This window comes from Grus americana, chromosome 1 (assembly GCF_028858705.1).
Source record: "Grus americana isolate bGruAme1 chromosome 1, bGruAme1.mat, whole genome shotgun sequence".
NCBI lineage: Eukaryota > Metazoa > Chordata > Aves > Gruiformes > Gruidae > Grus > Grus americana.
The window spans coordinates 150,794,670-150,821,782 of record NC_072852.1 but is presented as its reverse complement, the minus strand read 5'-3'; the positions used below and the strand labels follow the sequence as shown (position 1 = coordinate 150,821,782).

General features: G+C 41.3%; 1 protein-coding gene across 1 annotated transcript in view; it reads right to left on the bottom strand.

The window, feature by feature from the left end:
- The window catches only part of LOC129208203 (pinopsin-like), a 92,913-nt gene that overhangs the window by 17,559 nt on the left and 48,241 nt on the right, over positions 1 to 27,113 (bottom strand). Inside the window, exon 3 of the mRNA XM_054830544.1 lies at positions 9,904 to 10,137. Coding sequence (XP_054686519.1) covers positions 9,904 to 10,137 — 234 coding nt within the window. The remainder of the gene's footprint in view (positions 1 to 9,903; positions 10,138 to 27,113) is intronic.

Genomic DNA, 27,113 nt, shown 5'->3' with positions numbered 1-27,113 from the left:
CTAGTTCAGTCTACCTGTAGATCCTGTATGCCTTTGCAGGACCTTAACTGTCCACACCAAACTTGGAAAGTTCAGAAGGAGATACAAAAATGCCAAGTGCTTTCACCCAACTTCTAGGTCACACTGAAGTAATGGCAAGTGAGAAACAGCACAGTCATTAATACCTTATCCTTTTTTTCCTGCATTTCTCTTAGCACTGACAGAGCTCTTGACAATCCAGACTCTCCCTTGAGGACAGATGTACATGTGAAGACAGCAAAAAAATACTATTTTGGTTGAGTTTCTGCTGGTGTATACTTGCAAGAGCAAACAGGATACCAAGGGGCCTTGCTTATGAGAATTATAACACTTTTTTTTTAGCTGTGAATATATCACATTCCTTGCTTTTGTAGGAAGCTCTGGATACTCGCAACTTCCATTTATCTCTCTACCCTGCAGGTTTAAAGTGACAGGAGGAAGTGTATGAAAAATAGCTGATTGTAAATGGTGTCCTGAAGCTCCCAGCACAACTATAGGCTGATCACGATAGGCAAGTGCAAACAATTTGACTGAAGGTGTTTTCCCTGTACTGGAGAAAAGCTGAGATGTGTAACCTTATAAATTCTTTGAATCCTTAAACAGTTTGATGTTTTATCGCCTTTTGGATAGTGGCAATGATTTTAGAGGTCAAATATTTTCCTACAGATATTTCCCTGCTGGCCCTCAAGCAGGCAGCAATGTTAATCTCCTGTCATTCAATCACTGCAGTTAACTCTGATTTCCCCACCTCTGCTACAGTAAGTGTGACTGTGACCCTTTCTATTGACCAGTATCACCTGCAAGGTTGTCAGGAAACAGTTGAGGCAATGGTCCTTCTTTTTTAAGCTAATCTCAATGAAAATGTACTAAGGTGGATGTGACATCTTAAGTTGAGATTCAGCTATATTTTTGTTTTGAAAGTTGACTCATCCAAATAGATCAAAAAGTTTACATGCACCATGCCGAGGGGCTTATTCTAAATGACACCGGTCACTTAAACCTCTGAAGAAATAGGTAAGTCATCCAGGTTTACAGTGTATGTGGAAGAGACAAGAAAGGACCTAATAAGTGTGTTCTATGACAAGATTACTTTCTGTATCATAGAATGATAGAATGGGTTAGGTTGGAAGGGAACTTTAAAGACCATCAAGTCCAATCCCCCTGCCTTGTGCAGGGGCATCTTTCACTAGATCAGGTTGCTCAAAGCCCTGTCCAGACAATTACAATGATAGGGCATCTACAATTTCTCTGGGCAAACTGTTCCAGTGTCTCACCACCCTCATCATAAAAAATTTCTTCTTTATATCCAGTATAAATCTACCTTCTTTCAGTTTAAAATCATTGCCCCTTTTCCTGTCACTGCAGGTCCTTGTAAAATGCCTCTATCTATCTTTCTTATAACCCCCACTTATATATTGAAATGCCACAACAAGGTTTCCCTGGAGCCTTCTCTTCTCCAGGCTGAACAACCCCAACTCCCTCAGCCTGTCTTCAGCAGAGAAGTCTTCCATCCCTCTGATCACTTTTGTGGCCCTCCTCTGGACTTGCTCCAACAGATCCATGTCTTTCTTGTATTGGGGGCCCCAGAGCTGGACGCAGTACTCCAGAGCAGAGTAGGGGGGAAGAATCACCTCCCTCAACCTGCTGGCCACACTTCTTGTGATGCAGCCCAGGATACAGTTGGCTTTCTGGGCTGCAAGTGCACTTTGCCAGCTCATGTCCAGCTTTTCATCCACCAGTACCCACAAGTCCTTCTCTGTAGGATTGCTCTCAATTCCTTCATTGCCTAGTCTGTACTGATACTGGGGACTGCCCCAAATGAAGTGCAGGACCCTGGACTTGGCCTTGTTGAACTTCCTAACATTTGCACAGGCCCGCTCCTCAAGCCTATCAAGGTCACTCTGGATGGTATCTCTTCCCTCAAGCATATCAATGGCACCACTCAGTTTGGTGTCATCTGAGGGTGCGCTGAATCCCCCTGTCTTTGATGAAGTTATCAAATAGTATTGGTCCCAGTACAAACCCTTGAGGGATCCTCCCTCTGTTTCTGCAGTATTTTTCACTTCAAATTTGACCTCAGCTTCACTCTCTTTGGAGTCTCTGGCTTTCTTCTTCTTTCAGAAATTACTGTTTTCTTTTGCAGGGTGGACATGGACTACAAAAGGATCCCATTGTCTTTGCTACAAATCCTAGTCATTGCATTTTCTCCTAGGTGTTCTGACCCGTTCATTTCCCTTGTCTAATGTGGAGGTCTCTTCCCAGTTCTGTGAAGCCCCATGTTTCTCCAGTGCTATGGAAAGAGCAATATAGGAAGAGACATCAACTTATTATATGCTTTTTAAAATCACATATAAAGTAAAGAAAAATTGCTGTCCTTCACTTTCTGTGTCTTCCATAACTGCATTCCCTAGCCATAAGTTGCAAGTCATTATATAGTCTAAAACATATGTCCTTATCCTGTGTTTGTGTTCATTCATGTGTATTAGTTTCCAACTTCATTTAATATTTTGCTTGCGTGAGAGGTGGCCTGGCTGCCTGCTTCCTACTTTTGCCCTGGGTCTAAAGAAGCAAGTCCTAAACCCTTCTGTGATGTTGAAGCCAGTCCAGCCCCTGGAGAGCACCCACACGACAGGCAGGACAAGGCTGAGTTCATGTCAACATACTTAACCAGGCTGTACCAATGATGTAGCCTGGGGCAGCATGAAGCAGGGCTGAGGCTGCTCGGAACCCTTGTTAAATGCCTAGGTTATTTACCTGAATTGATCTTTTTGTCATGAGCTGTGAGAAAAATTCCTTAAGTAATTTTGAACTCACTGTGTGAAATGCAGTTATGCCTTATGACAGCGGCAAAGGTGCCCTTGAGACCTTTCTTCTCTTTGCCCCTCAACTTTAAAAAGTCATAACACTGCATGTTGGGAGAGAAATAAAGTCAAAACACTTCTGAACTGTACTACAGTATTGTACTTAGTGTAGAATATTCTGCACTAAAAGATCATTTTGACTTTGCCCATTGTCAGCTTAAGAGCTTGGGTGTGCAATTCTATTTGGACAAAAATTCTTGTTGTTTCCAGATGACTGAGAAGGTAATGCAGCATCACTTGTTTATGTTGACTATTATTTACTCAAAGTCAGCCCGGCTACCAGTGAAGAGATGAAAAACAGATCATGAGTATTAACATGTACATGAATTTTAATGAAGAAAGAATTACAACAACTTATGATAGTAAATGTTATGGAAAGCCCACAAACCTCTAGAAGGGGATGAACTAAACAAACAAGGTCTCTTTTGAGGACTTAATAGGTGTGTTCCAAGTGGTGCATAAAATGAGGCTTGACACAATTGTCCCTGCATTGTATACTATCTTTCCAGATCTGTAATTTTGTGTCCTCATGCAGCTAAAATATCTTAGTTTTCCAAGTGGGAAAATGAGCAGCTTTAAAAAAATAAAGATAAAAATAAAAGCATTAACTTATCCACATATTCCTGCAGCTTTAAAAATGAAATGTTATCTTTTGTTGGAAATACTGAAAACTGCACAATGCCACATGAAAATTGACTGTGAAAATACAGCTCTTAGCCAGCCAGTTGGGAAATGTTAAGGTTGTTACTATTTTTTCATGACTATCATGTGTAGCTCTGCTTCCCCAAGTGCGTATGCATTTTTCCCTGCTCAGTGCATAAGGTGAGGTAAAGAAGGACTGAAAAGGGTTCCTAGAAAACTGCGTATACAAGGGACAGACAGTTTATCATTAAAGAAAGAAGGACTCCTTGTTCCTCATCGGGCAGCAGGGAAGCTCCATGAAGGCCCTGGAAGGAGTGGGCTGGTGACTCCCTACGTGGTGGCCCAGCTTCCCGGGGACCACCGCAGCCACAGCGTGCCTGGGAGGTGGCTGACTTGTGATCTGAGTCAGTACCAGTTCTCCGGATGGTGTGCTATCATGCATCCTAATGTAGCAAAATAATATGGAACCGTCTCCTTTTGCTCACAGTTCTAACCTGATGGGGAAATGCCACATCCCTGCTGGGTTAATTCCTGTTTATCACACATCAGACTCCAACACTGTTCCCCTGCTTCTTCACAGCCTCTCCATAGAGGCTCTCAGCTTGGGCACAGGCAGCTATTTTACCTTGTGTCCATGAACAATGAAGATAAATCTAAAGATAATTTGATGTGTGAGCGGTCCTGTTGCAGCAACAGGGCTGTGTGCCTGAGTAAGTGCTCACTTACGAGAGGCACAGTTGCACACACTAGGTCCAGGTCTCACTGAAGAACACTCTTTAAGTACATTACTATTATTATTTGAATCTCATTGTCCACCAGGAAAAAAAAATATATCTTTGTATTGGCTTAGTTTGTTCATTCTTTCTATTTAATTCCTCCCTCATCCAACCTGCCTCCTTTATCAATACATGATAAATTTGGAAAGGGCACAGTATTAATTATTTTCAAATAAGTGTATATACTCTTTTCAGCATCACTTCTTCAAATCATTGGGGAAAATGACAAGTCTGGCTTCTATTTTTAAATGTGCAATGATTTTAATACAAGAAGACAGAGAATAGAAATCAAATCGCTAATCAGGGAGTTCTACTCTCATCTAATACATCCCTTCCCTCACCCTCTCCCTCCTTACTTTTGCTTAGAGGCACTTTCTGACACCAGAAATAGCACATTGCTGATCACAGGGTTTGGGTGGACTCTCTTCCCAATTGTAATATGCAAAACAGTATTAGATGTGCTAGCCTGAGTTTCAGTAGTCCAGGGAGCCTTAGGTCACTACCTCAGTGACTAAATGTGTGGAAGCAATTAGTTGGAAGCTCATGAAGTGCAGTGGAGCAAGGTTATTTTACATCAACAAAGGTTGTGACTTATAATCTGATCAGTGGCTTCCAAGCGATTGGTTCTGTAGATCTTTGAGTGATACAGGCTTAACTTGACTTAAATTTGCTGTCAGTGGCAATGCAGCAAATTCCTGTTTTCTTTGAGTGCTAACTTGAAATTATGTGAGATAGCAAGTGCAGATTCACTCAATCTCACTGTTGTCTCATCCATAACCATATCCTCTCAGGCACTCATTATTCATATCTTGACTTCTGTATCAATAAAAAATGAATTTCTGATACGTAAGATAAGGTTGACCTCAAAACCTGCCACACCATTATGTTATCCAGCTAATGATCCCTGGTTCTCAGTGCAGTATGTCCTCACGTACAGTTACACCAGCCAGAAAGCTCTTCCGTGTTGGGGTTCCTGTGCTATTCTATGGAATACATGAAAGCAAGATGCCCCCAGCAATCATCTCCTCAACAGCAAGCCCACGGCTACAGAGTAGCTCCATACCTCTTGAGTGAATGCTTAATACCCGCTTGCATGTAACCCATGAAAGAGCAGGTTTCTGTCAGCACGAGCACAGTGGAAGGGAGGTAGTTGAAGCTGTCATTAAAAATCTGTTTGGGGTGGCCGCATGGGTGGAAGTTTGCAGGGAGACAATGAGAACTTGACAGGGAGCTGTGATGGGAATAAAATAGACAGAGAGGTAAGAGAAGTTGAAACAGAAAATCCGCGTAGCTACATTAACTGTATAACTATGAAGGACCGATGCACTGTAAGCCTAAGCATGCTGACCCTGCCCAGCTTGCTCTGGCAACCGGGGGGCAGTGCCAGCCCAGCTGGCATGGTCCTTGGCTGTGTGCTGCATTTGCGGGGCCTGCCTTTTGGGGAGGGCTGCCCCAGGCACACTCGACTGTGTTGCCAAGGGGCAAAAGAGACATCCAAAGTGAGAGAACAGGGAAAACACAGTCTCCTTCTCTACTGTCTCCTCCAGCTTCCCCCCAAACATCACTCCGTCTCAGGCAGTTTAGTGCTTTAAGGCTTTGTCAACGAAGCTTAATGTCTGCCTGGCAGGATGCTATCAGCCCAGTAACAGTCCAGCTTAAAGGATGCACCTCTCTCCTCCTGGAGGAGAGCAGAGGAAGAAGGAGAGCGGTGTGCCCCATGCTGTCCCACCTGAGGGAGTCTCTGCGGCTGGAAAGAAATTCACCATTTTCCTCAGCATTTTATCACCTCAGGTCAGTACAGAAGGCAACGGCAAAGACAAAACTTTTTCTCTGAGGTTCCTGGACCGTGACAGCGACTCAGGGCCTGCTTGAGAGTTAATTTAAAGGTGCGCTCTGCAGGATGAGTTTTAAGGCTGACTCAGAGGCTGATGGTTCCACGATATTCAACATTGATTTATGATAGCTGGAAGCTAACACCACAGCTGCAGTCAACCAATGCTAGTTTGCAATCTTCAAGGCACGTCCCAAAGCAAAAAAGTTATCTTATGCACAGAGAACTAAAATTTAAGCCATATGTTCTCAGTGTACTTATAAGATGCAGGAGTAAATAGCCTACTGTGGCCTCTTGCATCCAAAAAGAGAGGCAAGAGAATTTCTGTGTTGGGAGGCACCAGCCGCCTGTGACAATTCTCAGCTAAACACGAAGCCCAGAAAAGCTGAGTGCTGGGAAGAAGACAGCTTTTCCTGAGATGTTAAATTTACAAAAAAGAATGAGAACAACCACAAAGCAGCTGAGGTGTGGTGAACGATGGTGACGCATCAGATGAGGGTGTTACCATTGTTCCTGTTCTGGAAGGAAGATGAATGGATGAGGGATGTGTTTTACCATTTTTGAGTGAAGTTAATTCCTCAGTTTCAGATAAAAATAATTGTTTTACTGTTAATACACAGTGGAAAAGAAGAGGAGAGCTGAGGATTAATGCTATGTATTAGCTATTATTTTGGGTTTATTACAGTGAAAAGTATTTACCCTGAATCTGACCAATCTCCTCTTTAGGAGTGATTTTTGTCTTGATTCCAGAGGGACCTGGGCAAGCTTAAGAAGTGGGCCCATGTGAACCTCATGAGGTTCAACAAGGCCAAGTGCAAGGTCCTGCACTTTGGTCAGGGCAACCACCGGTATCAAGACAGGCTGGGAGATGAAGGTACTGAGAGCAGCCCTGAGAAGAAGGACTTGGGGAAAGTGGTGGATAAAAAGCTCGACATGACCCAGCAATGCGCACTCACTGCCCAGAAAGCCAACCGTGTCCTGGGCTGCATTACAAGAAGTGTGACCAGCAGGTCGAGGGAGGTGATTCTGCCCCTCTACTCTGCTCTTGTGAGACCCCACCTGGAGTACTGCGTCCAGCTCTGGGGTCCTCAGCACAGAAAAGACATAGACCCATTGCAGCAGGTTCAGAGGAGGGTCACAAAGATGATCAGAGGGCTGGAGCACCTCTCCTATAAAGACAGGTTGAGGAAGTTGGGGTTGTTCAGCCTGGAGAAAAGAAGGCTCCAGGGAGACCTTATTGTGGCCTTTCAATACTTAAAGGGGGCTTATAAGAAAGATGGGGACAAATTTTTAGTAGGGTCTGTAGTGATAGGGCAAGGAGTAATGGTTTTAAACTAAAGGAGGGTAGATTTAGACTAGATAGAACGAAGAAATTTTTTACAATGGGGGTGGTGAAACACTGGAACAGGTTGCCTGGAGAGGTGATAAATGCCTCATCCCTGGAAACATCCAAGGTCAGGTTAGATGGGGCTCTGAGCAGCCTGATCATTGCAGGGGGTTGGACTAGATTACCTTTAAAGGCCCCTTCCAACCCAAACTACTCATGATTCTATGACTCTGCAACAATAAGGAAGCCAACTATGAAAAAACCCAACCCATACAGTGACTACCAGCTGGCAACTAATGATCCACCCTCCAAGACAGATTTGACTTTGCCCCCTTGCATTTTTTTGTTAAATGGTGGCAGCTGTGGAACAGCAGGCAGTGGGAAACACATGAAACATCGTCAGTGTTCAAAGAGAGAAGTATAATATGTTGGTGTCACATGTGACTGGAGACGACAGAAGGACATTTAAGAAACTGTTCCCTGCCATGGTGCACCTGAATTGTTGCCCAGCCTTTTCAGTGTCTGCTGCTAAGAAACTGCCTGCCTTGCCTCAAAAGTGTCCTAACAGGTCTTCCTCTTGTAGACAGATCATCTCACACTGATCTTTCCTTATAACAGATGATAAACTGGATCAAAAGTAAACCCCACATTGAGAAACAAGTTAAGCATTCAGAAGTATTTCCTTTATAGATGAAAGAGGCAGCTACTGCAAGGAAAGAGTGATTTTAGACAGCCTGCTACATTCCTCTGATGTGCAAGCACCCTGGTTTTATTCTTGCTAATCAACTTTTTCTCAACAGTGAGCCTTCGCTTTTTGCCTCAGCACACCCACAGCAGCGTGACTGTCTAATAAGCCTTTGATACTGCAGAATACACAGTTCTCAATAACTGCTTGGAGCACTTTAAGAATATAAAAACAGCCTTAATTGTGTGTATATCTGTTGATGCCAGGTTGTCACCACAGATAACTGTGCATGTGATTCTGTTCTTGAGACATACGGAGGTACCCAAGGCTCTGTACTGAGTTAGTGTTTTAGAACCCATATGTTTCCCCCAGCTTCCATACTCTTGCTATTTGGGATGTGCTCCATGTGTAAAGACAATGCCAAAATGTATATGTGTTCTCTATTACAGCCTTCTCCAGTGATCACAGCACTGTCAGATGATCTCATGGAAGTCAAGAACCTCAGTCAAAGTGCTTAGAGAATAAAGAAGCAAGGCAGATGCTGCTGTTGATAAGTTTCCATAAGAATTGTAAAATGTAAGGGAAAGGAGAAAATGCTACTATTTTGCTTCAGCATTAGCATTTTTCAAATGGAGCTCTCTATCTTTTTCAACAGCAGCTCAAACTAGATTTTGGAAATTAAGTCATGGTCTTGGGGAAGGCAATAACATTTTTTCCTTCTGACTTCAGCAAGGTTTCATGGCTTGCATGAGAGCTTTCCCTCAAACTCCAGGAGTAGATTCACTCCTTGTTTAAGAACTTCAGGTTAGATGAACCAGACCAAGAATGATCTCAGGCTGTAGCAAAATGGGAATACATTTGGTTGTTACATTCAACTTTCCCCTTGTGTAGGGTCCATAATAATATAATGCTGCTATTGATAAATACTAGGGTAGGCTCCAGCATACACTGAGCAAGAAAGGATAAAGGGGGTTTATTTGCTTTATAATAGAGTAGTGGACATAATGAAGACAGGAAATTACTCTAACACATAATGTAATAAAAAAAGATAAACTATGCATATTTTCCAAATTTCTTACTGCAAAACACTTTTAAAACTTCCAGATCTGCCATTATTAAACTTTAGAGTCAGAGTTGCATTAGAAAGTTTACTTTTGTGTACTGGAAATGCTATTTACAGGAACAAGGGATCTGAACTGGATCTAGGCATTTTAGAAATGTTAGAATTGGCCTTGGTCCTCATGAGACAAAATTCATTATCCATTTTGGCACGTAGCTGAACTGGGAATTTAAAAGGGAGAATGTAGAAGTCCACAAACACTGTAATTGCAATGATCATTTGTTTTCAGGGGGATCTGTCATGAAAATTATATTTGCAAATGGTCTCCTCCTTTATATTGTTTTCAAGTCCATGAAATCCCTTCCTCCTCTTGTCCCTCTTTTCTCACCCCACCCCCCGAATGTTTGAGTATTCTTCTTGTAAATAGATGCCAATACCTTTGGCAACTCTGCAGCATACAAATTAACACCCAGTGTGGCCTCAGAAGAACACAAGCAATTTCAGTAAGCAAACGTGTTCATCCTATCTAGCAATATATTATGTTACTGCAAACACTTCCACCCCAAGACTCCAGTGATATTGTTTGGACAAGCCTCAATTGCCCTTCTCCCAAAGACACATCTATAGGACTGATAGTCACAGTGGTCAAGAATGTCTGACAGACCCTGAAGAAAATAAAATGTAAAAGTAATATATATCTTACCTGCTTATTCATAAGTATGTAGATAATTGGATTGCAAACAGTGCTGCTTTTTGCTAGGATTGAAGGTATGATGCTTGCAACTGGAGTCACCACACCTGGCTTACCAAATGTTGCAAGTAATGCTATAACTCCATAGGGAATCCAACACACAAGATAACAGATAACTGTAGTGATCACCATGAATAGTACGTGGTATTCTCTTTTGCGGGCAGCATTCTTGTGGATTTTTCCAACCTAGGAAAATGTGAAAAAAGATAAGGTTTAAGAAGCTGAGTTGTTGGACTGATTGCTTTAACAACCTGGGACTACTGGTCTTGGGTCAGCAATGACAATCAACATTGTAGATCCAGAAGCAAAACAAACCCAAACCCAAAAGTGAGCAGATGCAGTGGGAAGACTTTCATTGTCTCCACCAGGGACCAGGGGAAGCCCTGCAGATATCATGCTGCGTGCCAGAATAAATCAGAGTCCCAGTGGAGGTTGGAACAAAAGCAAAAAGGTGACAAAGTTAGTCCTTAATAACTGGTAGGTCATCTCTAGTTGCTTTTCAGGTATGGTATTTTGTATAACGGTACAATGTTTTCACTCAAAGTTATTCCAGCATACAGGACTTGCCTGAGATGGAAAAGCATTACAAAGCACAAGTGAACCAACAGAAACATTTTCTGTTAGAGGTGTGGAAACAGCAGAGCAACACTAGGACTGTGCCTAGTACCTCTGCCCTTGGATGTTTTCAAGGCTTGGCTAGACAAAGCCTCAGCTGGTGCATTGCTGGCGGTGGCCGCACTCCCAGTGGGACACTAGAGAAGCCTTGCAAGCAGCACTTTTATGAAGTTTTAAGAGGTAAGATTCATCCTTTCTAGACTATTTCTTCCAGACAGTTTACTATTTTGATAAAAGGGATTGACTCCTGATAATCATCAAAAACCTTTTTTTTTTTTTTTTTGTGCTCTTAAAAAACATGCCACATACTGACATAGTTCAGCTATTGTGTTGGGGTTTGTTTGGGAAATGGAGGGGACCCGGGTAAACAGGAAGCACAGACTTAAACAATCAGTTTCAATGCGATGGTACAAGGGCTCATCTTGCTACGATGAATTTACCAGTAGTTAACAGCCTGTGAGCAAACCCAGCCCTGCTGTGGAAGGATTTAAAGCATAGTCTATGCTTCAAAATGTACTCACCTTTGATCCGTTCTGGACTAATGCACCATGCCCTTTTGGAGTCTAGAGCTCTAAGATGGAGGTTAAACATTAAAATAACAGCCAATTTTTATTTTTCTTAGGAAACATTCAGAAAGGTTAACTCCAGAATAGCAAGGCTGATCTCCCTAAGCATCTTTGCAGCCAACAGAGAAATGCAAACTCTGCAAGGCGGCTAATTTTGGAGCCAGTTTCTCTCCACTGACTCTAGATGGAGCCTCAGCACATTGGCCTCCCGAGATTATGGTTAATTCCTCAACTTCCCCCCAGCGTCTCTTTAGCAAACCCAGATGTGTCAGCAGGATTTCAGGAAGTATTCAAATATTTAAAGTATATCGATTGAGTCTTGTACTCAGCCAAATATAATTTATGTCCACTTTGAGATCTTTTTGCCTCCTGAATGCAGTACTTAAGAGTAAACTGCACCCAAGGGAACCAAGACCCTGTAAAGCTACAAATTTAAATAAGCAAAAAGGCAGCTCCCTGGAATACAATGCATCCAAACTTTACCTAACGAAAGAAAATAAGTTTGAAACGAATGGGTTTCAGCTGATGCAGGAGAACACCGATGTGCACAACTCCGTAAACGAACAGAACACAGTTAAAGGTGGAAGCCACTCATCGCCCCAGTAAAATGTCATCTCCTGATGCCTTGCGTGCAACTTGCACATGCTAATGCAGAGGAAATAGTCAGAGCTTTACCTGCCTTTTTGTAATGTGGGTGCTTTTGCATAACATATGTCTTTATGTATCAGACTGCAAGTTAAAAACATATATAGTAACTTGGTAAGTACAAATGGAAAGCAAAATAATATGGTGACACTGTTTGTTTTCAGCTAATTATGACTCTAGCTTTCCAGAGTGATTTGTTCTATCTGGAATTTCAGTAGAAATATTTCTGTTGAAAGTAAATAAAACACACATCAACTTAGTCTGCTTAAAAATAACAAGTATTTTTCCTGCGTAGTCCTCCAATGATTTTCTGCAAAAAGGCAATTACAATATAAAATCCATCCTTTCTGAAAACACTGGGGACTATTCTTCTTTTTTTCTTTTTCCTTTTTCTTCAAGAACAGAACTTATTTTATCTCATAATTACTTTAGCTTGAAAAAAGGATTAATAATAGATAATGGTCAAATCCTGTATTGATTATTTGAACTAAATTTTTAATGACTAATGGGAATTTTCTCTGATGAAGAACCCAGGATCCCATGTTAGCTGCAGCTATGTTACAAGTTTAATATTAACTGAGGAATGCAAAGCCTCAGCTAGCCACAGCATTCAAAGCTAAAGATCTTCAATAAAGGCAGAGGCATCAGTCAGCACATTTTCCTTCTGTGTTTAGGTAGTATCTCTGTCCTGAAGAGTTTGCAAGAGTTTATCATCTGCACAGAAAAAATATTGATCAGAAAGAAGGAAAGGAAAGATGTGCAAAATTGAAGTGACTGTGGGTGGGATTTTGGTATGTGTCCTTCTATTTTCACATCTTTAGCTAGTTTCTTTAGGAAGGGAAGCCTGCATTTTCACTGTGTCTGTGTTAATATGTTAATAAATCTGTCTGTCAGTCCCAATATCTTCCTTGTAAATTTGATTAAGGTTTTGAAACTTATTAGGTGGACAGAGGTCTTTGACATTGAATTCTTCACATGTCACTAGAGCAGAAGGATTCTTATTAATGTTCTCATGAAGAAGAAAAATACAGTATGAAATGAACTCAAATTAGACACCAGAGGATCCACTCTAGTTTAGGTTCTGTTTTGATTTTTTTTTTCTGGTATGTTTTTCCTTTTCTGATAATTAAAAAGGAGAAAGCTCTGATTACAGCTGTTCCTGAAACAGGACATTCATAATGTGTCCCCAGTTTCTATTAAGGGTCATCTTCCGCTGCAGTCTTCTATAATTGAGTTTAAAACCTCATTTGTCATGAGACAAGCCTATTGGAAAGCAAACTTAGTTAGCTGTCATGCTCACACAGTCTTTCACTTCCATGTTTACACTAATGTAGCCAATTGTTTTGATTTTTATGTGCCTCATATTATAATTCTATAATATGTTTTACTTACAGTGCAGATCCAGGGAACAAGCAAATTAGAATTTCAGGGCTTTTTTGGAAAGTACTTTTTTTTTTCTTTTTTTTTCCAAAAGTACATTTCTATTCTCACTGTTGCAGAGAAAAGATTAAAAGTACAAAATTGCAGTAAGAAATGCAAGCAATGGACCAGAAGTAAGGAAGGATCATAAAGTATGTCCTTCCTTAATGGCTCTAAATCCCAGGTGACCTGGATGTCCCAGCTTTCCAGGGGGGACAAGATGGTATGATGAGTCCAAAGGACAAATGGCCTCTAAGCGCCCATTGCAATGAACCCCAAATGTAGTTGATGCGTCTCTCAATTTAGAGCTGCTGTAGCTCTTAAGTATATTTTATGCTTAGGTAACTCATCTGCTTACTCAGTGTCAGTAATCTCACCTTTTCTTGGTGTTCTGGCCACCAGAAAAAAGCAGCATCACAATCATTGTTTTAATTAGATATGCCCCAGGACAAAGACAGCACGCTGATGGCTTGCTTGGCTTGATGCACAGGACGCGTGAGGTGCTGGAGGTGTGCTTGCACAACTGAAGGGGTGGGAGAAGAGCCGTATTGCTTGGTGCCTCTGAGCACGCTGCCAGGCCGTTGTGTGACTGTCCCTCCCCCAGCCTTGTGCCACATCTTGGGAAACAGAGCTGAACTGTGTGATCCTGTTTGCTGTGCTCCTTCTGTCCCTCCAAGGCACTTCAGCCCAAACACGGCTGCTTTGATAGTGGCAAAGGCAAGCAGCGGAGTCTCAGGGTGGTTGCGGTATCACCCTGGTACATTCTGGGATACGTTAGCAATGAAAGAAATGCCAGAGGATTTCAACAAGTGTTAGACTACTCTGTAGGATGTGACCCCAGAGTTTTGTTTTTCAACCTCCACGCTATTTATCTACACACTCTTGTCTTCATTGCCTTTGCAGCTTTGCAGCCTACCTTTAGAAGGTGTTATCTTTAAAAGGTCTTTGTTTACAGGTGCTGGAAGGCCTCCAGCACAATGTAGCTCAAGTTGGTGTAACCTACAGAAAAATTATAGTAGGCACCAGGCAATTTAATATTAATATTATTCTATTTCTTATTTTAAAACTACTGGACAATTTAATGCAATTGCTACACTGCATTTTCAGTAGTCTAATGGAAGTGCCTCCCAGAAACGCCTAGTGTCTGGACAGCCAGCTGATAGAAGAGCATTGGATGGTGGTGAGAAAAAATAGATTCAAATACTGTTATAGAATAGCTGAGCTTGTAAAGCCCAATCTAAACGTGAAGATACAGGCTATATATAAAATACATTTAAAATACACAGAAGATCTAAACCACATCTTTAAAGCAGCACAAGAAATACTGGCCCATTGGGATCAAAAGGTATTTATTTAGGATGGCTGGAAAACACACATCTTTGCCGTAAACTCAGCTGTTTTCTCTGGGACAAAGATCATCTCCTGCCAACATTGGGAAGTCCTGTTCTAATGTATAGAAGGCACTATATTTAAAGAAAAGAAGAGGGTTGGGAGGGTGGTGTTGAGGTTTTTTTAATGAGAAAATGGTGTGTCTCCCCTACTTTCACTCTGGGAAGTAGCAGAAGTGTTTCGGTTTTTCAGAACTCAGCCGAAGGCAGCAACAGGCAAGCTGGTCTCAGGCACTGAGCGTAAGACTGGCACCATTAGCTCTCGTCTGGATTGGCCCTGTAGCCAAGCTGGATTTTCCATACATACCCAATACTCCCTTTCACCCTCCTTTTCCACTCAATCTGGCACGCAAGTTAGACACCAGTAGTTAGATGACTACGACAGTGTGCTGAGCAGATACATGAGATGTGATAGGCCACAGAGCATGGGAGAAGCCACAGGGGTATTCAGTGAGGAGGACGGCAGTAGTAGATGCCTTCAAAAGGGTGACACATTGCTTGGTTGACCTCAAAAGCTGCATTGCCTCCCAGCTGACAAGATGTAGCAGATACATCGCTTACCAAGTAACGGGCTGCAGTGCTATTTCGTGCATTGGAAAAGAAACTGGGGAGCCCGGCACAGAGCCCGGAAAATTTCAAGAGCACTGGTCAAAGTCTGGAGGGGCCGTAAACCACTGAAAAGAGGAGCTTACAATAGGAAATGGAGGGAGTTAGTAAAAAGGGATGCTAACAGCTTTAGCTCTAAGTGTGGAGCTTGTTGGGTTGGAGGTTTAAGAAAAGGATCCCAAACATCTGCTGTGCCAGGAACCTCAGAGAACTGCCTCAGACTAGATGTAGGCAAATATGTGGGCCTCTCACAACAGGGACCTGGGGGAAAGCCACAACCTAGAGGAAGCTTGGTTGACCTGACAGAGAAAAGAGAACGGGCCTGTCCTTTTCCTTGCAGAAGGCTAACCAACACCTTCCAAACACATGAACACTGTTGTACAATGGTATGGGAAAGAATAGTAATACAACTATGGGCCATATGGAATGATTTTAGGGTAACAGAGTGTAGTCACCCAATTTAGGAATGCAGGGGTCAGTCCAGAGCTCACCACTACCAAGTCAACAGGTCCAGCCAGCCTGTTGCTGGAGGGAGCAGCCAGGTGGCAACCACAGCTGAGCTCGTGGGCTTTTTTCAGGCTAAACGCTGGAGCTTTACAGCCCAGACAAAACAGGACAGCAGCTGCCTGACTCCAGTGAGGGATTTACTGCTTTTAAATATTTTTCTTAGCCACCATGTGGCTCCACATGGGAGAAGAGCCCTGGGCAGTGCCTTGCCCAAGGGGACAGCCTGCCCCCTCCTGTGCTCCAGAGCCAAAAGTTTGACCTACTGCAGCCCCTGCTGAGCTCCCTCTGGATTTAGCTGGGCATGAGCTGTGGGACCAAGGGAGTACTGGTGGCACTTCACCTGCTTAGAAGAAGGCACAGGTGCCAGGGAAGACCTGAGGGATGGGCATACACAGAGGTGGTGGTGTTGCATCTTGCAGGCAACTGGGAGGTCCACAGTGCCAGAGGCAGATATCCAGGTCACCCCTGTGAGGCACTAACATGTATAACTGTGCATACTCCCATCATCCATGGGCAAGCTGAGGGTTTTATATATATATATATGTGTGTATATATATATATATGGCAAGGGAGTTGGGCTAAAGTTAGCCATTAAAGTTAGTTAAAGAAGGGAAAGCTTCAGTGATGAAGATCTAACCTGTTTTCATTGAATTCCCCTATGTTTTCTTTTTTGCATTTACCTTAGTCTCTCCTCCTTACTTAATGCAGCTGAAGCATTTCCTTTTAACAGCTCCCAGTCATTTTCAGTTGTGAACATCTTGAAAGGTTATGAAGAACATATGGCATCCCATCCATCTAACCACTAGATGGAAAGGCTATACAGTAAGAATCCAGCATCCAGAGCCACTTCAAGTAGGGGATGTGTACATCATAGCATCTTAAAAATCTGGGGGGCTGTTTATGCATTTTGTCCTTCAAGTCAGGTTTTCCTTCTCCAACTATTTATTAAGATGGAAAATAATACCATTTATTATACTCTGTGCATCTAAATAGTGGATGCTGTAATCGTCCTTTACCTAGCCCATTCTAAACAAGAAATATGGAAACAGGGTGCAAAGTGGATTTTTTTTATCAGGGCTGATGCATTATTCCTGGATCTGTCTTTGTACATTTTACACTCAAATGACCATGTTTTCTTCACTACTTCAGAACTGCACAGTAAAGAGAAGGCTATTTATGAGCAGCAGTGTTTGTTGCCAACCTCTTTAAGTGTCAGTTATAAGTGCTTGTTTTGACATGATCAAATATTCAACAGTACTACCAGAACCAGAGACAAATGAAATATTCATAATCATCTGAGGGAAGTCTGCCAATCTTTGAACATTTAGTCTACTACGGCTTCTCGAAATGAACAGGAGGGAGCTAGACTTTTTAATGCAAAAGCTGCAGTAGAGGAAAAAGCTGGAAAAAGATCATTCTTCTTCCTTCATGAACCAATTAAGACAGTTGTCTTTTTGTTACGTTTCTAACAAAAGAAAATTAGAAATGCTCTGCATTTATTGGTATGAATAACCCTCTATCAAACCCAGGAGTGTGTCAAACTAAGCAGTGACTCAAAAATCAGTTATGATGAGCTTTCTCCTCTTCCACCTCTATGGATTCTCTCCTCAAGCAAAAACAAGGAAAAAAGCCCCAAAAAACCCCAAACAAAATCAAACACTCCGAAGCATGAAAAGCTCTAAAAAGCTGTAGGAAACAGAAACTCCAAGTAATCTACTTTTTAGTGTGGCTACCCTGGAACTGATACTTTATGGATTAATGTTGTTTAAGATAGACAATCATGGGAAAAGAAGGCTCACTGGCTTAAAAATAAATGCCTTCTTTATCAGCATTTAGGTGGCTAAGTTCAAAACAAGAGTGAACACTGAAGAGATATATAGTCTCTGTGGAAACAGTGACTAAACAGAAACATCTGCTTCGAGTCATCTTAGAGTCCAACGGGCCCTGAATCTACAAAGCATTTACACTTACATGTTCACTGACTGAACTGAGATTTAAGCATGCACACAAGCACTTTGCTCAGTTGGGGCCACATACTGAGTTAATAGCAACAAATACAGAAGGAGGAAGCCATAAAATCACATGAGGGGCTTTATAGTTAATTATTTTAATGCCACAATCAAGTTTAGGAATTGAAGTCCATAGGAAGAATATTTTATCAGCTGAAGTCTGGCTTTATGGGGAATTTTTGTTATTGAAATGGGAATAGTCATCTTAATGCCTCAAGGTGAAGTGAAGCTATGCTTTAAATACAAAACTTATGGCTTTGTACACTGTCCTTGAAGCATAACTGCTATTGCTGCTAATATCAGTGAAGTTCTACTGTGGACTTAAGGAACACTATAATCCTCCTAGCTGCAGGAATTCTTTCACTGCACTAGCTAAAGGGCTTTTAGCAGCATTTTGACTTAGAGAGTGAACATATGCCCATGCACTAAACAAGCAGCTCATGGTGTCACTTCCATCATATACAACTCATGTTTTATCCTGACCTTTTTTCCTCACTGTGTATTTTCTAGCATCAGTGTGCATGAGAAAATTAAAGGTGTATTACACATAACTATCATTTGGTTTGCATTAACATTTTGGTTTTAGAAAGAGAAGTACATTAGATACTCCCATCTTCCCCAAGCGGAGGCTATCTTTTTTTTTTTTTTTTCTATAGCTACAGACATACCCAGCAAGGACAATGGCTACAAACACACGAGTGCGGGTGTCCCACGCACGGAGTTGGCAGGACACAAGCCAATTCCAGTGCAAGAGCTAAGCACGCACTGCACTCGGCCACGAGTAACAAGCTCAGCCTGCCCGCGAGTGAGCCTGTGCCCTGGGCTCAGCGCTGGGCTAACACAGACGTGGGAGGTCCGCCGCTGCCTCGCATCCCACCAGCCTGGAGTACAGGCAAAGTCTGCCTACCCCTACAGCAGCCAGGACAGACAGATAGACACAAGCGGCTGCCCCCCAGCAGCTAGGGCTGCTGTTTCTTGTATGCCAAGTACAGGGCCAGGAGAATTGGTTTGCCTCCGGCACACCGTAAGGAACCCACACCAAAAAACTGGCTCATGCATAGGGATTAACTCACTGCATGGTCCAAAGGTGTGACAGCAACAAGTAAAGCAATTCGGAAATGTTAAAACCTGTGCCCAAAAAAGAAAAAAAAAGTGCTTCTGAGGTGAAACAGAATCACTCTAGCACTGAAGAGCCACCAGCCCTGGCAGCTCACTTAAGCAGATACATTGTATATGATGATATGCGCGTCTCAAAAATGCTATTTGTATGTATGTCCTTCAGTAATTGTGGGACTGCACAGAGCTGCTATCTCTGATATTGGCAGTGACACTCCTATGGCACTTACCTGCCTGAAACAAATCAAAGATGTGTAGAAAATGAGATATGTGGAAAATGGAAACTGAAAGGGCAGTGAAGTGTGTTTGCTATCTGGAAGATATAGTTAGTTGAAAAAACCTGGGGATGCAAGGAGCATCAAGTGTTATGTCCGAAGTTATTTAAACTCTAATTAATTTTCTATCAAAAAGATGATCAAAAGAAACTATATCTGCTATAAAATATTAAGATGGTTGGAGTTTTGTCTGTCTAACATGACTTACCCTATTTATACGAATTCCCTAGATAGTTTGGGAGACTGTAATAGATAGGAAGCCATTCCCTTGAAGCCATCAGGTCTAATTTTCCCAAACTGATAGCAATCACAAACTGTATTACTTGCTTGTATTTGATTGCTTGTCTAAGTCCGGTTCTAGTGAGCCTGTTATAACTGGCCTTGACTCACACCAACTGACATCCCTATCAATGGGCTCAGCAAGAACATGTTGGCCTGAATTAGCCTAAAACAAGATTATATCCTATGGATGATAAAGAAACTACAAAGCTTTAAAGGCAGGATTCACTACTCTGCTTCCAGCATGCACTACAAAGGGGACAAGTGCTCCTTGATCAAAGGCGACACCTATTTCGGTCTGAAAAAAACATCAAGTCAAAGCTGGCTCTGGTTCTGGGGGTTGTGAAAGGTGCAATGGCCCCTCTGTAGGGATTAGCATTGAAAGTTCAGAGCCGTGGACGAACTGAATGTCTGCAAGCTCTCTCTGATAGCAAATACCAGCTGTTTTTTCTGGTCCTTTCATTCGAAGTAGCTGAACATCAGTCCCAGGCCATAGGTAGTGTTGCAGTTACCTGGATGTAGGTTTATCAGCACCTGTTTCAGGAAAGAAGGAAGTTTTGGTACATTTTCTGATGGCCAAAAGCCAGAATCCTTCCTGACCTGGTGTGGAGCACCCAGACTGCCACCATCAGGCACCTGGCAGCAAGAACTGCAAGGCTTGAGCAGATCCACTCTCCTGCTTTTGACTGCAAAAGAAACCTAGAAGACTAATTTGGCCTAATCTTTTGGTGGCTAAGGTTATGCAAACTGAACCTCATCCAGAAAAGGGAAGGAAGGGGACAGAGAGGTAGCTACTCCTATTCCCATTGTGTGACACCCAGTAAATCTGGGATTTTACGCTAATACATGTCCAGAAAGTGGTAAGATTGTCAAAAAAGTATCCGAAAAGAGAAAATTATGTGTTTTTCAGGGGGACAGGAAGAAAATTAGAGACTTGGCAAAAGACTGACACTGGACAGGCTCTGGGGAACTAACTAAGCTTGTTGGTGTCCAGATTTAACTATCCCGTAGTTAGAGGACTTCCACAGTCCTCTTTCAACAAGAGTGTAGGATGCTTTTATTGTAACTGCGTCGAGTAGGTAGTTCAAAAACAACTAGGTTTTAGGTTTTGTTACATGGTGGAAAAATTTCTTCACTGAAAGGGTGCTCAGACATTGGAACAGGCTGCCCAGAGAGGTGGTGGAGTCACTCTCCCTGGAGGTGTTCAAAAAGCTTGTAGACATGGCACTTCGGGACATGGTCTAGTAGACATGGTGGTGTTGGGTTGATGGTTGGACTTGATGATCCTAGAGGTCTTTTCCAACCTTAAAGATTCTATGATTGTATGAGTTAGGTAATAAAAGGGATGTTTTGTCAGCAAATACAACACAAACTCCTGAACGAGATTCAGTAGCTGCTGAACCAAGTCAGGACTGAGAATGACCTTATACCCATGGTGCATAATACTGGGTTCGTCTGTGAGGGCGAAACTGAGGAATTCCACCTTGGGGAAGAAAAGCTGAAGGTATGAAGGATACTCTCCAATAACAGAGTAGAAATGCAGCTAGTTTTGTAAAGGTAACACATGAGAATATTACTACATGACTACATGTGTTGCTGCTTAGCAACACAACTTGCTTTTATAAAGGTGGAAGGTGCTGAGATCACTTTCAGAAAATCAAGCCAGTAATTTAGTTTGAGTCCTCTTTTTGAAAAGCTTGCCAACAAATTATACTTCTAACAGATTTACTTTTCCAATAACCAACTTGTAGGTCTGGGTGGGTTTTTTTTTTTTTAATAACTTTTGCAATTGCTTTGACTGACCTAGCAGCCCAGCTGAAATTAAGGGAAAGGAAAAATGAAAACATACTTCTGTTTTTTAAAGCTGACTTCAGTGTATTTTGCATTGAAGAATTTCTAGAGCAGAAGGAGAAAACAGCACACATTAATTCCTTGGTTTCCACGTACATTCTTTCAGAGACAGCACTGCACGGAATGTTTATCTGCAAAATCACTAATATGGTTGAACTCTTCAAAAAGAGATGAACTGACAGGTGTAATATTTCTTTCCAGGTTTGAAAGTCACTACTTGATGCTAAGCAATAAAATGCTACGATCTACATAGGAAATGGAATGCACATTGGCCCGCATCTAAAGGAAAAGTGTTTTCAATCATAGGTGACAAAAAATAACGCTTCGAAAGGCTGGAACACTGATATAGCTAAAGCAGGAAATAACAGCCTGTGTGTAGTAATTGGCAATAAATATAAGAGTCAGAGTAAATGTCAGCTGAGATCGGAAAACTTATTCAGCTGGAATCAAAACACATAAAAACCTTCTCCCCACCCTTCAGGTGTGTTTGCAGTTTGGTTTATGACCTCTCCCTTCTCATTGAAAAAGGCAGTGTATGTACGAATGTGTGTATGTATATATATGTATATATGCAAAAAAATGTATACACACCACATACTGTAGATGCTATATATATGTATATATACACGATACATGATGTATACACATACACAATACATTATATAATATATATATACACACACACTTACATATGTCCATAATTCTGCGAAAAGTCTTACAGAGGAGTCATCCAAGGCTGGAGAAGAAAGCTATGATGCAAGTATGGCTCACTGCCCTCTCTACCTCTTGAATTAGATTAACAGCGACCTTTTCTGCACTAAATACCTATACTTCCTCTAAATCTGGGGTGTGAATTTAAAAAAAAAAAAGTGTCAGGATAATGTTTTCCCTAAAAATGGAGCTTCCCCTAGATGCATTTTTGCATGCATGTATAAAGCTCTCACTTGCATTTAACAGTACTTTTCACCAGGTTAGCACATGTGGGTGAGAACTTGAGCTTTGCTTTCCTTTGGATTCGTAGCTGCTCTCCTTGCAGTGAAATTAGATGCTAAGATGTCTCAGGCATCAGCAGTCTTTCATTATTTAACCACAATTATCCCTTTTCCTGGGAAGAGGTCAAGTTTTGCCACTTTTTATTGAGGGATCACCTCCCACCCCCTGAAAATTTCTACTGACAGATAAGATAAAGCAAGGCATCATTAATGACCTGTGGGTATGCCTTTGACATATAGCTATTTATATTTAAATAAGCCTAATATATGTGCTCAGATCTGCCTGTCAAATTCTGTAGACTCTATACAGAATATAAATCCAAAGGGGTTTCAAAGCTCTCATCTCATTGGCATCTTTAAAAATATAGCAATTATGCTGAAACTGGCAGACCCTTTCCCTCAAATTATTATACACTTATCATGGCACAGAGGTATTCAGTAAAAAAACAAACCAAACCAAAACAAGCCCAACCCTGCAAAGTCTGGAAGTCTTCAATCTCTCTCCTCTCAGCAGGAGCCTCAACACTCTCTTGAATTTTAATCTCAGTCTCCAGCACATTGTATTTTTTTCAACACAGAATGACAAGTAGAGGGAGAAATTAATGTAAACTGCTAAGTTAGATGAGTTAAATTTAAGCAGTAAGACTGAAGCTCAGGTGTACACTTATTTTTTTTCCCTCAGGAGATTGTGTACCCAGGACTGTGTTGCACCTGAAACAGTTAGCTCTTTCTAGCTTTCACTCTGATATGCCAGAGAGCGTAAGCAAGGGGAAATTGGCTTAGTGAGTTGTACCCAGCCTGGGTATTTATAAACATTTACCTTAGCTCACAGAAAATGAAGATAAATTCCTTTTCTGTAGCTTGTGTATTACAGACAATCCTCTATAAATTATGTACTGTTTTAAGACTTCCAGTTAGGAAACTTAAACTGTCCTAAAGTTTCATATTTGTTTTAGATTACTAAAAAGACAAGATAAGCAGAACAACACTGTTCCAATTTTATGAGTTTGATACCTTACCCTGTAAGGCAGTCTTCGACTGTGCAGCGATTTGTGCTTGTGATTAAACACAAAATAATCCAGGACTAAACAAGACTGAAGCCCGTACTAAATACTCTCTAATCCTTTTCCCAAACCTCCTCATTAGGTGGGCGAGGGGGGGTAGAGTCTCTCCAGAACTTGGTGTGCATGTGAATATGAAACGGTCCCACCGCCTGCCAGGCGTACCTGAGCCACAAGCACACGGACAGCATGGTGAGGAGGCACTTGGGTTTTAGGAGAGTTAGGGTTACGCAGTACATCACAAATATTTCTCTGCATCTGGTCAGTTTACACTGATGTATAGGTATGGCAGAATTGCATGTAGAGAGCTGGCCCCAAATCTACTTATTATTAATAAAGATGGTACAGGTATAACAAATATGGAAAAGCAGTTTTCAGTTCTTGATTTATTATTCATGAAGAGGTTACTACACAAGTAAAACAAATCTGCTTTATGAACAACAATAATAAAGTACTAATTGTTCCTGCCTTGTGAGTTCAGAAGCTGTATCTTCATTAGCTATTCTAAATAACCAAAGAGTATGAGGCACTTTGCATGATTTTTAGATCTACCTAGAATAAATTTAAAAAAAAAAAAACACCAAACAATTCCTTTTTCTAGTTAAAAGTTTAATTTCTGTCCCCGCAAAATAAAAAACTCATACTGAAATCGGGATATTCATAATATTAGACCAGAGATTTGATGCTACAAGGGGAAGATAGCATAAAAAAATGAGAGGAACAGATCAGGGAATAGGTAAGGAGAGAATAAATGATTAGACATGGAGGAAGTAATATCCATTCTCTAGTGCATATTGTGTGGCCTCTTCTAGTGATTCCTCCATAGAAGTTCTCCTCATCTGGTGCTACAGGTATTGACTTTGTAAAGCTGCCCTTCCTAATGGCATTTGCATCCTTGTAGGACAACCATCATGGCTTCAGTCTGGGAACATCTACTCTGACTGTCCCTCTAACACTACTTTGAGGATCACCTCCATGAAGCAGTGCTCTTCTTCACATCAGGACCCACCAAAAAAGGGAAAGTAGTGAGCCGGTTAAACCTCTCAGTTTGAATAAACACCCACTGCCAGAAACCTTCTCTAAGAGGGGAGAATCCTGCTCGTTGTGGGCAGCCAGCCATTGCTCCACATGAAAACAAGAGGTAGGAGATGGCCACCGGGAAAACAGATGTAAATGATGGGAAGGATTTCGAAGTTGTCAGACGTAGTGTAATGCAGCTGAAGGGTAGCAATATGACATGGAAAGAAAGGGATCAGAAAAACAAGTCCTGGAGTGCCAAATCTAAAAGCAGTGACCAGAGTCTATCCACGTCCTGTTGACTTGGAGACACTTGAGATCCAGCATTTTTATGTTCTTACCATAGGCTTGTGATACACAATAAGACATGGGTAAGAACAGATTACGGCTCCTACGAAATACAGAAAAGATGGGAAGTTGGATTTTAAATGCTATTCCTTGTTAGAATTATGAACAAGACCAACAAAAGTAAGATGCTTTCTTGTATGGGTCAAAACATTCTAGTTTTCCAAATGCTTGCAACTTAAAAGGATGTGCTCACTGACCGACTTTCAATTTCTACCCTATGTACCCTCTCTGATGGAATCTGTGGAAGCACTGATGCATGAAAACTTAAAAGTTATTGATACATATGGGTGAGGTGGGATAGAAATGTCATTTTTTCTTTGTTTCAGTTTTACACCAAATCATGACTTAAAGTGGAGCCATCTAGGTATCTTTCCTGCAGAGTCAGAAACATCATTAAAAAACAGAGCAAAGGACTATGACAAAACATATGTATGTAAGGTTTTTTTAGTAAAATGTCTCTGAATTATATTTTTACCAACTGACACAATTTTTCAACTCCAGATTAAGCCAAATTTTGTCCTTTGTCTGCCTTCTAAAGTTGAACATAATACTTCAGATGAAAGAAAATACATGTTTTCTGATGGAACAGAAACACTGCAATATGCATCAGAAAGTATAAAAAACATGTCATAAAGTATTCTCTAACTAACTGAAAACAAATACCAAATGTGACAGAGTCAGCGCTTTCCACAAAATTTTGAGTTTTAGCTGTTGCTACATATTCAAAAATCTGGCTTTCTGAAAGTTTATTTTACTTCGTCAGATGCACATTAAAATAAATAGCAGCTGGTAGAGGCAAAAGACTGAATTTATCTGCTTTTCTACCATTTCGTTTGCATATTTTCCTCAACTCCTCTAGTACAGGAAAATTTCTGTTACCTCAATGAATTTGTTTTACAGTCTTTGCAAATAAATGTTGGGAATGCCATGAATTTTACTGCATTTAAAATCATAGAGACAGAGGGCTGGAAGGATTCTTAAAAGAGATCCGGTGGTGTCCATCATCCCCCCCTTCCCCAGTACGCACTCTAACACAGGACAGGTGTTCCTCGACCAGCCTGAGAGTTACTGTCTAACAGAAAGACATTTCATACCCCTGAACAACCTGCTCCACAATTTCAATACTTATATCCTTACAAACCTTTCAGTAGCACCTGATCTAAACCTTCATTAATAGAAATTGTTTCCTTTTGTCTCTCCATTAGTGTAAGGGTGTGTAAGCCCAATTAGTCACAACTGTTTTTCTTTAGTAGTCATGTTTTTACATTGCAAAATTGTTCATGTCTGTTCTCAATATGTACTTATCTTGGTTTATCAAGACCAGCAGACAGAACAGAGCACACCCAGGTCAGGTGTTCCACAGCTCTGCTCACCTGTCCCACCATAAGATCTATTCTGTTCGCAAACCCACACATTGTTTGTGACTCACTATTCAAATTAGATCCTTTAGACTGTACTGATTCCCAAGCTGTGTTTATCCATCCTGTATGATTTCTCCCATCTAAGCAAAACTCTGCACTTGCCTTGACCAATCCTGATGTTCACTGACAGTTTTAGACATACATTCCTACTCCATCATCCAAATTGGTAATGAAAATGCTGAAAGCACCTGACAGATCTCCATGAAATGGGCACCTTATGGGGACTCCTTTAAGACACCATTTCTCTAGTTGCTATAAGCATATCACGTATCAAGAACTTGAGTTATATCATAATTACATTTTCCCTTCTATCCACTAGCCAGGTTACCTGTCAAAATGAAAATTAGTACAGTTCATTTTGGCCAACTTTTGACTAACTCATGCTGGCAGTTCTGACCCAGAACATTCAACTGCAAAGGGTCTGAAGCCTTTTTTAGAATAGTGAGAACAAGAACAAAGTTAAAAAAGAAAAATATCTCTGAAAAGGTCTGTGCACCAACCATGACTTAATGGAGGTAGTTGAAAATGTCCAGGTAGTGGATCTCTGAGAAACAAAACTCCTTGACTGACACTTCTGCAGTATATGCTCAGACTGCTGGATAGCAAAGATGGTCTTCTCTGATAAATCCTAATTTTCTGTAACTGGTATGATTGCTGTTTTTTGAAACGAGTGGATATCATTCTCCAGCTCTCTTTTTTTACAAATTATATTAACAGCCTCAGCACTGGGAAGTTCTTTGAATGTGCAGAAAAACAAGAAGCCAAATAGCAAACTGTTGGGACCATGTGATGACCAAGGTATAAAAGATAGACTCAGGACTGAAAAGGCTCTAGGACAGAAGTGTAATGAATTCCTTGCGTCAGTCTTCACTGCTGTCGTAGTTTAAACCAGCAGTTGGCTAAAACACCCACACAGCCATTCGCCCACTGCCCCACCTCCCAGTGGGATGGGGGAGAGAATTGAAAATGGAAAAGAAAAAAAAACAAAACAAAACAAAAAACTTGTGGGTTGAGATAAAGACAATTTAATAGAACAAAAAAGAAGAA